General features: G+C 41.7%; 1 protein-coding gene across 3 annotated transcripts in view; it reads right to left on the bottom strand.

Annotated features, from left to right (window-relative positions):
- Positions 1 to 13207, bottom strand: part of agbl4 (AGBL carboxypeptidase 4) — a 262452-nt gene that overhangs the window by 18730 nt on the left and 230515 nt on the right. For all 3 annotated transcript variants that reach the window (XM_056379285.1, XM_056379287.1, XM_056379286.1), the window contains 3 exons: positions 11271 to 11360; positions 9837 to 9951; positions 8299 to 8410 (listed from right to left, as the gene is read on the bottom strand). In XM_056379285.1, coding sequence (XP_056235260.1) covers positions 8299 to 8410; positions 9837 to 9951; positions 11271 to 11360 — 317 coding nt within the window. The remainder of the gene's footprint in view (positions 1 to 8298; positions 8411 to 9836; positions 9952 to 11270; positions 11361 to 13207) is intronic.

The following is a 13207-nucleotide window of genomic DNA, read 5'->3' on the forward strand; positions in this document are numbered from 1 at the left end:
CCGAATGAAAGTCAGAAGACAATTTGAGAGAGTGAGAGAGAGAAACAGAGGGGGAGAGCGAGCTGTCCAAATTAAACCTCTCACAGAGAAACAAAAGCCCCATCTCGCTGCAGAAACTCCAGGGAACTCTCAACTTGTGGTGAACTTGCAGCGGCCGCAAACAGTTTAGTGTAAAACCTAGAAGGTCAAATGAATGAATTTTGTCAGACAAGTACTTATCTCCTGCATATTAATTAGAGCAGGGTGCGGGGGTGCGTGAGGGCCGTAAATGCCGGGCTTATCTTTACACGGAAAGGAAAAGAAGCTGATTGAAGCAGGATTACAAGCTCCTGAATAAAGCTCTTGGCATCAGCAGGAGCATACCTTTTGAGAAGAAGGGAAACTGCTGCTTGTTCAGGAGAAAAAAAGTTGAACTTACAACCTGCATAATGCATATTATTCAACATTAAAATGTTGCCTATAATACCTGTGGGAGCTTTGACATGGGATTTCAAGATCCATCTGAGCTTCGACGTGGGCAGCAATATCCTAGAGGTTGGAAAAGAATGGACCCTTACCTACTGTTGCTACATCTGTTAAGCCGTTTTTGTCCTTGCAAGGCACATATGAAATTTACAGCGATAACAGTGTCAGATTTCTTGTGGGTCTTTGATTTCAGACCGAGGTACAAAAAGGCAGGCTTCTCAATTCTAGCTGGCGACAGTTTTGTCAGCTAACAATGACAACTCGCAAGCAGATTTTATCAGCTGAGGCTAGCTAGCTAATTAAGCTAATGTTAGCTTCATGAATTAGTTGAAAACACCGTCTCCAGCTGACTTTTTACGCTGTAACACTGAGATTTATAGCTGATTCATTTTAAAAGGAGAACCTTTTATGAGGGGTCTTACTGACTAAATGCCCCGGGTGAAAAGTCAGCATCCTTACTAGCTAATGATGTATGTAGGAGGATGGAAATTAAGAAACAGCATTGCTCTTGTATTCCAGGGTTAAGCTACTTAGACTTAAGTGTGATAACTATTGTCCATGCCCTGTAGAATGACTCAGAGAAGCTTTCTCTGATCTGATGGCCCTATCTGCAGGACAACAACACTTGTGTGTGCCTTCCAAAACAACAAAAAATGAAGTCCATTTTATGATTTGTTTAGGTTAAGGCACAAAAGTTAGGTTTAGGTAAAGATCATGGTTTGGGTTAAAACAAGTAGGCTACTTTGTTAAGGTTAGGAAAACCTTGTGAAACCTACTTCCCTTGGTCAGGAGAGCTCTGTCATCATGGTTAAACTTAAAAACCCTTGGTTAAGGTTTGGGAATGATCATGGTCATGCTAAAAAAAAAACAACGACAGCGAACAACAACGTGTTGATTGTTGGAAACAGGAAATAAACAACAGTCTCTAGTATTAAAGTCCAAATTTCGTAGACCCTGTCCACCCCGACCTTGTGCATAAATAGAGTTTGATATTCTCTAATACTGTCACCTGACTTCCTTCTTTGCAAATTACTTCTTGGGAGGATAGGCTCGTAAAAATGTAAGATCAGACTATTGTTTCATGATATCATAATGCTGTTTATCTTCTTTTTAAAGTTTACATACTTGGACAGGCAAGAGGATAGATGTATGCTTTACTCTTCGTATTTTCTCATTTTTTAACGTTACATGAGCAGGAGCTTTTAGGATGAGGACTAACCAGTGTGTCTGGCGAACGGGTGATGTCTCGGATAACAAATTTGGCTGGGATTGCTGGAGTGTAAAACCCCAGTAAAACCCCAAATTCAACAGAGCAGAGCAGAGAATTAATGCTAGCCTATACACTCTGATAGCATTCAGGACTGGCTCTCACACAGTGAGGAGATAGTACACCTTGTTAAGCGATTTAAGTGGACATGCTAATGTTTGCAGCTGATTTAATTTCTTACAATTCAGCTTTTGTGTTTCTGGTTTTAGAGAGGGTCAAAAAAGAAACCACCATCTCAACTCTTTATCTACAAAAGTATCACTTTTATTAAAGCCCATTACACACTGCTTCAACAAATTCAAAGCCTGACCTTGCTTGACCTGCCATGCCTACTTACTAGGCTATGACTGGACAATCTGTCCAGATGAGGGGTTTAGTGGACAGTCAATTCCAGCCCCAAGTCAACTGGTAAAATCTGGGTTGTGAAAGTGTGAAAAACTCTCATTTCCCTTTGACCAATTAGGTGCCCTTGAGCAAGGTATAATACTAATCTATTCCCGTTTCTATGTCTCCTCTGGAACCACCTAGGTATAAATTTGTGGAACGGAGTCAGCATCAAATATTCATACTGACTCAAACTTTTCCTCATGAAAAGGATGAAAAGAAAAAGTCATATCACTTATAGACTGTAAAACTCCATCTAAAATTTCATTAGTTAGAGAAGCCAATTCAGGTCACGGGGCCACATGGTCAGTGACCCTCTAATGATGTAGCAGTGACAGAACATGGCAGATGGCATGACCTGCTTCATGGACGAGAGTAAATGACACAAAACTCTGCCTCCGTCTGTCTCAGTCTCTCTGATTTTCTCCCCCCTCCCTTGCCCTCTCCCCCTCAGTCTGCAATGTGTTCTCAAATTGATGGCGGTATTTGTCTGTTTATGAACACAGAGGTGACTTGTAATCAGGCTGAACGGGCACAGGCAGCCCTCTGCTTTGGGCCTGTTAGTGCCACATAAGCTGCCACATCTGTTGGTAGGGCCTGCCAGGAGAAAAAGGAAAAGAAGAAGAAAAGGAGGCTAATAGGTAGAGACAAAAAGAGGTGATATGAAAAGACAGCGAAAAAGAGAGAGCACGGAGGTATTGAAAAAATAATTTGAAATATGTAAAAAAAAAAATTGAACTAAGTTGAAAAAAGAGCATAAAAATTGCCAGTGTGAGAGCTTCATCTGTATCTTCCTGTGAAAAGCAGACAATTCAGCTTCCAACGGAGGGAGAATAAAGAGAGGGATGATGGAGGGATTGAAACGACGCAGGGATGATGGGGAAAAATTGGCCGTAAATCTCAGAAATGGATCAGAAATGGTTGGCTGACACCAAAGGACATTTTAACGCACACAGAGAGAGGAGGGAGAAGACAGGGAGGCAGAGAAAAAGACACAAATACACACAAAGCACAGACGCACACACACATCCTCGGCTTCACACGTGAGGCAGATCTGACTGTTGAACAAAGAAAAGAGAGACAGAGAAAGAGAGAGACTTTAGTGTAGGGCTGTAGAAGTCACAGAAGGAGGGCATTACGGAGGATTTCAAGGAGCAAAATTCATCTAGGTGCTGTGACAGGACCTAATACATTTGTTTCAGATAGAAAATTAATTTTCTAATATTAAAAAGGTCAAAGAGAAGCCAAGGCAACAATGACCTCTTTGTCATTCTTAACAAATTATCCAAAATGGCAGTGTCAAATTGGTGGGGATACGCCGGCCAGTGATGAATGCTTCTGGTAATCAGCCAATCAAAAAGAATTCTTCTTCTGCCTTTGATAAATGAGCTGGAAAAGCAACACTTTAGGAAGGAGATGGGTCCATTTGTTTCTTTGGTGTCTTTTCCTTTTTTTCCCTCCCTCTCCATTTCTCTCTTTTCAAAACAAACAACAGGGTAGCTTGGGAACAGATTATAGCTCCTTGCATCACTGACTCTTTCAGCCATTTTCCCTGCTGACCAATGTTCAGCTGCAGATGGTAAATGATGGAATTTTATGAAACAGCTTGAGCAAGCTCGCCTTCAGATGGATGGAGAGGAAGGTTACAGCCAACTTATAAGCAAATACTCAGTTGTCGTTCACCCCGTGGCTGTACTCGATCACACCTCTGTTTCACATCTCACATTGAATTTATTATGTGAATAATATGTTCATGATCTCTTTAAAGCTGTATGAAGCAATGTTGGACCAAAGTCACCAACAAAACTTTGATTTACTATCAGCTTAACATCTTCTATAGTTTACATGGTCGCAAATCATTGTCCTATTACAGTGGACTCAGTGAGTCCTGTTTCTTGTAGCCTGATGAATGTAACCCAAATAGTCACTCCATCAACTGAATTTATCCCATTGACAACTTCTGTTTGTTGACAGCCTGATATAGCTTATCCCTCAGTGCCAAATAACTCCACCGAGTGTAGTTTACACCAAAGCGGAGTAAACGTGTGCTTGTGGCTGAACATGAGGTCTGATTGACAAGGAGCTACTCCCAGAGATGGAAAAAAATACAGTGGTGGTGGAGATACTTCAAGATAAACTGTGGTAGTGATCACAAGTTACAGTTATTGTTTGCTTAGCTTAACTGATAATAATAAAGAGCCAAAATAACACCAGACATACTCTTTAATCTAGAAACTACCTTCATTGTCATTTCGTGGCAACAGATCAAGTACAGGTGAGAACTCAAAGTTATCTCTTAATATTGGGAGGTTGGTGAGAGACGTTGGGATTTAACCATGCACACAAAAAGATGCACTGAGGATGGCTGACATTTTCATGGGCCTGAAGAGATGGTGTTGATTCTCAGTGAGCTTGGTAGAGGTGGTGACGCTTTGACATGATGGGTACTTGTTTAAATCAATGTTAAAGTAAAAAAAAAAAATTAAGCAAAGCCTTTGAGACACTCTTTGAAATACCACAGTCTATTAGAAAGCTTAAGCTGGCACAATTCTATAGCTTTCTTACTGTCAACAAATCCCAGGAAAAGACAAAAACCAGCAATGAATTAGTCTGTCTCTCACTATTTTCCGGGTTCCTCTGAGTGGAGCTCACCACCAAGCTCACAGATTCCTTCTGGAATCTGCAAAACTGGTCAAAAATGTATATTTTTGTCTTTATAAAACGGCCAAGTAATCTCCTCCTTTCTTTTTAACCACACATTAATCAACATTGCATTTAATTGTACCAACATGCTCTATTTACTCATACAGTGCATTTGCTAGAGACTATTTTTTGTCATGGAGTAACATACTGTACATTCGGTGTGCTCCACCTCCACACCAGGATCCACCTGTTGACTTTGATTTAATTTCTTCTGAAAAGAGAATATTTTCAAATCTCTCTTTATACAGGCTGCATGCTAGCCTTGATGTCAAACTGTAACTGTACATACTCTATATTCATATATTAATGTAACTGTTCCAAGTGGGCTGGCTGATGGGACTTTAAGTCACTGATTTTAAAACATAATTTCTGCTCTAGGCCAGAGTTTGCATAAACATTGGTGAGTGCAAGTGTTCTGAGCAGTGTTGAATTTATATACAAATATTTGTCAAATAAAAGTTTCCAGCCATCAATACCAATGCAGCGTAGATTGCTCCTGCTACACGCTTTGATTTAAATGGCACTTGTCTGGGAACTCACAGCCAGTTATTGAAGTTATTGCCTGAACAGAAGAAGGAAGCTATTTTCCCAGCAGAAAGAGAGCGCTGCTGAATTCACAATGATGGAGAATCACTTTCGAGGGCGTCTGTCACAAGGATGGTTGATGGGATTTCAAACCGAATGGGCTCCTTTGTGAAACGGAGGGCAATATGACTCTGAATTATGATGCCTTATGGATAGAACTGGGGGTATCTAAAGAAGTCGTGGTGACTGACAAAAACCCGGGGTCAGATTTGTATACATGAAGGTGCACAGTCTCTGCACTGCACCTCTAACTCAATTAACACTCAGAATCTGAACTGAAACTTGGACCTGAAAGAACCAAATATTTAACAGCAATGTAAATACAGTGGACTACACACTGAAAGATTAGATGAGCTTTATAATAATCTACAGAGGAGGCTACAAATACTGTGTATTTAATCCTCTAGAGTCATGATCATAGGTGCAAGTTTTCTCATAACGGGTAATCGTTGTCTATTTCCTGGCCAAGTTGAATTGATAACTTATTTTTGTTATGAATCTTAAATCCAAATTCAGCATGTATCATATAAATTCAAACTATCATATAAATTCACATAAATAAATAGTGTTTCAAGGCACTGAAACACAATGAGATTCTACACTATACTATAAGGTTCAAACTATAACTCCAGGAAACAAGCTATTTTTTTTTTATGTTCTATGAATGTCAATGTTGGGGTGTGTTGTCATGAGGTGGAAAAGACAAAGAATGTAGCTCTGTCGTTACCAATTAAACTGTGCTTATCAGGAACAGCCCATTACAATTTATTATAGCCTACAGACACCATTAACACTAGTGTATGTGTCCTGTGAAAGCAACAACAACATAAAAATGACAAAACAGGGCTGCTATTTAAGATATAATAGCGCAGTTGTTTGCTGTGACTCTTGACTCTGCCATGCACCTATGAGAGTGACTTACTGAACCTCAGGGAGCTGTAGCCTACAGATACGCAAATATCATTTCAGATGCGTGTAGACTAATGTCTTTTTCCGACAAATGATAATTAGAGTAATGTTTCCTAGTTTAATTCTGACTTCACAGTGAAACAAATTAAAGTGCAATCACTAATATTTTACTGGCTCTTTGTAGAAATTTACTATAATATGTGAGCAGGGCCTTGCACATGTTGCTGATTAAGTCCAACCTCTCAACTGTTACTTAAATAGCTGATAAGATGTCAGGGTTTATTAGCATTGTGTGGTCTTGTTATATACTCCCCAGGCCCTCTGAGCTACCCACCTCTTACTTAGTAAACTCAAGTTTTAGGCGTAATTTTGAGGTACAGTATGAAAAGCACTTTAATTACTAGCTCCCATCCCGTCTCTTGGTTTTTCAACAAATGACAACACAGAGTTAGGAGCTAGAAAAAAAGGGCCACATATGCTAGCTTAGCCTGACTGTTCTGCTGTGGCTGCTGCTGATCTCTTGTTAATGGAGTCCTCCAGCAGAGCCCTCCAACCCTGGTAGCCTCATTAGACTCTATGCCCACTGTGTGAGATGAGCATGAATGGAGGGCAGCAGCACAGGGCCTCCTGGCTGCAGAGTTGGCATTGAAACTGGCATCTGGGAGCCCCAGACATGAGTAGTGTGTCTGATGGGATTAACTGGCTGTGGCGAGAGGGAGACAGAAAAGGAGAGGTTGCCCAAGCCTCCAAATTAACTCCGCAAGACTAAAGGCAATCATCACGGAGAAAGGAGGCTACAGGAGGACAAGTGGTTATCAACAGAGAGGGAGACCAGCACGAGTGGACTCAGGAAACATATAGCACAATACTGTGTTGACCGGGGGCTACATCAATTCAACACATATGAGACTGAATATTTGCAAATGTGCAGGTAATGAGTGGTCCCCAACCTATTATCTTTTTGCTTGTGACTTCTTAATACAAAGCAATGTCTACTTGTGGACTTTTGTTAATTGTTTCATTTTATTTTTTAGAGGACTGAAGAAGTAAAATTATACAGTATTTGAAGAAAAGAACATATTTCATAAATAAACAAAATTTAGTGTTGCAGAATTTAGTTTTTTCAATTTATGTGGGCTCAACCACCAAGTTTGGGACCATTGCTCTATATAATGGTGTAATAGTTACAATTCATTTCTATAAGTAATCGTCTGAGAAAGACAAAAATTCCTGTGGTGGCAGGAGAACATAGAGAATGATAGATTCATGAATTTGAAAACACCTGCTTGTCTATGCATTGCTACAGTACTGTGGTGGTGTGATCAAGTGCTAGCATGTGTATGTCTGTTTGTTCAGGCGGAGTATGTGTGTGTTTGCGCGTGTGAACGACAGGCATGAGTGGATCACCCTGCCATGACAGAGTCTATCGATCAGTGTGTCAGCGCCAGGGGAAAAGGTTAATCTGCCCGATGCCAGCCCCGCGCTTCACCCCATCTCTGGCCTGCCCTGCATCCCGCCCCGGCCCGCTCCCTCTCTTATCAGGATTAGAGGAGTGTACAAAAGGGCAGAGTATTCCCAGGACACACACTGACCTTCAGTAATCCCACCAACCTGCCGCTCTGCTTATAATTAACATCAGGAACAAAGAGAAAAATCCCTGGCCTGCCTGTGTAGCGTTCCTCTGACTGAAGAGACTAAAACTGGAGAAGGAAAAAGTTACAGTATAGTTAGAGACTAAGAGCATAGAGACTTGCTTCAGTAATATGTTTTGAATGGCCAAGAGAACCTCGCTGACATTCTAGTGGTGCTGACTGGCCTCTCCGTGCCTCCCAGTGCACACACCCTAAACACAGATTGGAGAAACATGCTGAACCAAGCAGGGAAAAAAGAAAACTGTTCTTGGGAGAAGTAGACATTAGTGTGGTGAGCACAGAATGGAGAACGTATGTGTGTGTGTGTGTGTGTGTGTGTGTGCGCTTGCTCACTGGGTCTTGGTTCATCTGCACTATGAGTTGTTTGACAGCGTGCAGCGTGGGGTGGGCCCAAGGAGAGGGATCCTGCCAGTGGCGATTCAAGTCGAAGCCCATCAGAGAGCACCTGTACAAAAACACACACACACACACACACACCTTATAAAACATACTGAAAATGAAGCTACCCTGTGGAGTTGTTGACCACTACTACTGCTATGGAACAATGTTTTTAAGAGTTGCTTCCCATTTTGTTTTCTTTCTGCCAAGTTCTGCCAAGAGTTTCCCACTATTCCACTGATCGACAGTTGGTACCGGTCATAAGCCAATAAATGTAGCAACGCGCCAACAAAGGTAAGGAAGAAGGAAACTACTAAGAAGCAAACATGTCTAAAATCACCCCCTTATTCACTCATTCTTTACTCCCTACATAGACACATAAATCAAGATTCCAGACTCATGAATTACTGTCATTTTGAGTCAGTAGGTGTAGAGTGTAGAGTCGCACAACAGTAAGTTTTCTGATGCATGGCATTGTAGGGTTGTTAGCTACTTTTTTGTTCCATTGTGGGAATATATGATAGTACTAAAACATTATTAACACATTCAGAATTTGGACACTCAAAATGGCGCATGGACAGGTTGGACAGACAGACAGATAGACATTTACTGAAACCTATGGTAATGACACAGGAGTCACTGATACTGTAGAGCAACCGAGCAAAGCAGCCAGCCATGAACAAGCTACTCATCCCAGGTTAACAGCCATTGATTCTTTGCTCTGCGTGTAGCCTTTCCAGTCTGCTCTGCACTGTATCCTGCTGGGGTGGCTGTGTGGTATCCGTGTGCCTGTCTTTGTGTGTGTTTATGTGTGAGAGACACTGGAAGGGGATGGAGAGCATATGTAGGAATGAGCACATGTGATTGGTGAGGTGAGGACCATCACCATTCACCTCCTGTCAATATGCTACTCATTGGCACTCAGTGTGAATGCAAACTAATGAAAATATACTTTATCAGTCACAAATCACAGTGAACAATATTACAGAGATTGTCAAGTGTTGGAGAGCAACTGGGATTCCCTTCAAGTATCTTTGGAGGCAGTGGAGAGGCTCCACCACTAGATGGCTCTCTGGCAAGAGATGGCAAGCTGCTGATGCTTATCTCACTGTGCATTAGTATTCCTGGGGCTGAGCCTATTAAGTAAAAGGCAATTATGAAGAAGGGAAAGGCAAGAGAGGAAAATTGAGGAGAGGAGGATGCCCACAGAGCTGCAGCAATAGTGTTAAAGACAGAGAGGAGGAGAGGATGGACAGAGAGACTGGCAAAGAGAACAGCCCTACGGCCAAATACGATCTTCTAACAAATGCACTGCTGAGAGCTATATGAATTCATTAAGCTCCCTAAAGGTGGAGTTAAGAGGGTATAATCCCACGTAGCAGGATATAAAACCATGTAATGTGTGAATTCTATTTAATGTGGTGATGCATTCAAATTAAGAATTAAAATATGCGTGTGTGTGTGTGTGTGTGTGTGTGTGTGTGTGTGTATACCTGTAGTTGCCCAGGTAGACCCCATCAGGATTTAGCATGGGGACAATCTTGAAGATCACATGATCTCTCAGGATCTGAGCCACAGGATGCTGGCTCACCAGGAAGTCAATCACACCTATCAGACACACACAAACAGACACACAGAGGGAAAGAGACTTGAAAAGAAAACTGAAGACGGGCTGGCAGTTAATTGAGTTTTAAGAAACAAAAGGAGGAGGAAGGACAGCGAGGGGGCATCATCAGAATCAGCGGAGGAATAGGGGACGTCAAGCCCAAATCGATACAAATGGAATGGAGCTGACGGCGCTGGAAAAACAGACAGCGCACAGCGGGCTAGAAGCCAACTCATCTGATTCATGATGATGCATGCACACACACTCTGAAGCACAGAGAAACTGTCAGACATTGTAGGTAGATTAGATCAGATCAGAGAGATAGAGAGATAGATAGATAGATAGATAGATAGATAGATAGATAGAATTGTCCCTTCCTCAGGAACACCATCTTTGCACCTCGTTAAGGATAATGGACTTTCCTCAGTCTGTCTTACTGAGCTGAAGTGCTGGACAGGGACCACTGCTAAAGGTAAGGCCGTGCCCTCCGTCCCTCTATCAGACCATCCCTCCCCTCCTCAGACCTGCTACCCATAAACAAGGAAGTGGGACCCAAAAGGAATGAACCTGCCCACTCACCTCAGTCTGAGCAGGAGGAAAGGAAGCAAAAGAGTCATTAAATCCTGCTAAAATTGTCTTTAAGGTTGTTGTACTGCACAAGGAGACAATTTCCCAAAGGTTCTCAGTTTTTCAAGCTGTGTTATTAGTTTTGAGTTAGCTGAGCCTAGGAGTGAAGACAATACAACTTCTATGATATCCTCAGACCTTTTCCTGAGATATTATATAGAGACATGTTCTTGTACCTATTCCTGTCACTTTCAGGAAGTGAACAGGAGAAATTCTAAATATTCATTGATGAGTTTTTACTGTATGTCGCATGTTTCAAAAGAAGGTATGTGAAAGGAGCACGCCACCAATTTTATACCTGAAGTTCAGTTATCATGGGCGGTACTCAGTCTTGTGAAAACAGTTTTATAATATCACCTGTGGTTCTGGAGAAAGCCACAGTCTGAAAAAATCACTTTTGTTTTTTCACTTTCAGTACTGTATGCAGCAAGGATTTGTCCTTTCTAGTGAAAGTGAATACCAAGTTTCCGTTAAGTCTTTATTTACCTGAGGTATTATTATATTGTGTCATGTTGTCCCATGTGAGGTTGTATGACACAAATTGTAATTTTGGTCCCCTTCCAAATCATTAAAAACAACAGACATCATAAAATCTAACATGTGCTTATGTACTGCCAAACAACACACAGAGCAGAGGTGCAGCATCTAAATCAATCCAATGAAACAGGGCATCGACCCGACATTAAAACTTTACCTTGACAGACAAAGGAGGCAGGAGACTCTCCAGGGTGAACGCGAGATGTAAGAAAGACCAATTTCTTCTCCCTCTCTGGACTCAGGTGGTCTGTGGAGTGGTGCGGTGGGGGTGGGGGGTTAGAGAGAGGGAGGAAGGGAGAGAAAGGCGAGAGAGGAAAGGTGTAAAGGAAGGCAAAGACAGGGTGTCAAAGGGAGACAGAGGTGGTGTTGTTAATGCACAGAAGTTCTAGTAGACGTGTACACTACAATTCTAAAACCTCTCAGCCTTAGATAGGCTAAATATATTACAATTTTAAATTGATATCAGAGTTAGATATATAAATAGCCTATTACATCCCAGTGTGAGAAGCTGGGTCAAAATACACACCGACCTGGCCGTCCATTTTCAGACAGACACACATGAATCAAACATCAAACCAACACACAGCACAGAATATTTAACAAGCAAGGTGAATTATACATCCACGGAGGTTGGGGTCAGCCAGCAACAGGTGTGACCTGATAGAGGTTTTCTTTGAGTTAAGTCTTAAGGTCTGGCTGAAGACTTCTCTCTGACTAGACATTTCTGTCCTCCTCCTGCTCTCACTCTGTTTCAGAGGGCTTGTTGGACAGATGAGTTGGACCTTGGATAGTCAGTCACTTTGCTGTTGAATTGTTTTGTATAAATAAAGGTTAATAAACCTTTCAACATCATTGTGATGTGATTTTCTAAAACAAAGTGAGAGGCCTTGGATACTCCCCTTCAGAGGTTAGATTTTATTTTCTGCATTCTGGTGATATGAATGACTACATTTGAAACTTTCAATTACAGAAGAAGGATCTCAAGTGTTTAAATTTATTATTGGATCCCTGCTGTGAAATTTTTGATGGTAAATTCCAGAGATTGTCTATGGTGTGTTTGAAGCCAGGATCAAAAAGACAGAAAATGTTTTATTCTAAAAGTCAAATTAACCTTCAATTGTAAGAGGTTATATTAACCTCATATGTTGAGAATCATTCTTCTTCACATTCCTTTAGTACGTTACAATAGAAAGGCTAAATAACAGAAAGCAAGCAGTCTCCATTCTGCATTTCCAGCCCAGTTTAAACCACAGAGGTCAAAATTTTGCTGTCTTCTTGGCCAGTGTTTCTTCTCTAATCTGCTGTTGCTAATGGATGAAAGTGATTGTGTGCTTCATTGCTATACACAAACTTAATATCTTATCGATTCTTCCACCCACTTCTGCTGAGCAGAGAAAATGCTAATTAGCAACAGGCTATGCACCTTTCCTTCTCCTTAATTCCAATTTAGCCTCCGAGTGGCGTGTGTGTGCTTCTTGTGTGTGTGTGTGTGTGTTCATGTGTGTCTGTTCGAGTAGTTAGGGGTCGTAAACAAAAAAAAAGTGTTGTTCCATTTAAGTACTCTCCCTCTGATTTTATTTCGCTTTTCTCTCCCTCTGCCCTTCACAGAGACAAATGGCTTTGCCATTCAGGTCTCCGTGGAGCGGGGCAGGCCGTTTGTTGTAAATGTGAGTGCTTGCGGTTTGGCCGGCCGCTGGGTGCTCGGTGGCTGTGAAATTCCATCACTTAGAAATTCTACTTTGGCCTCGACCCCAGGCCACCACACAGGCCCTTGATACAAGAGCACAGCCATAACACACACTCAAATACATACACAGCGTAGAGTGTAAAGCTACAATAAGGAAAGAAAAAAAAGCATACAGACATACACACACAACTGTTCTCCCTACAGTAAAACCAAGAACCCAGAAAGTTGTGAGCCAAACCAGAGGCAGCTGCCAAGGTCCCGACTGTTGGGGAATTCAACCGTCGTGGCCATGCTACATTTAGTCTCAGTGCTAGTGTGCCCTTGCTGCTTCATCAAAACAATCTCTTCCAGCAGGCTCCTGGAGCTTACAATGGATCCACTGTTTATCCCACATCATTCTGTGTGTA

Source organism: Seriola aureovittata, chromosome 6 (genome assembly GCF_021018895.1).
Source record: "Seriola aureovittata isolate HTS-2021-v1 ecotype China chromosome 6, ASM2101889v1, whole genome shotgun sequence".
Taxonomy (NCBI): Eukaryota; Metazoa; Chordata; class Actinopteri; order Carangiformes; family Carangidae; genus Seriola; species Seriola aureovittata.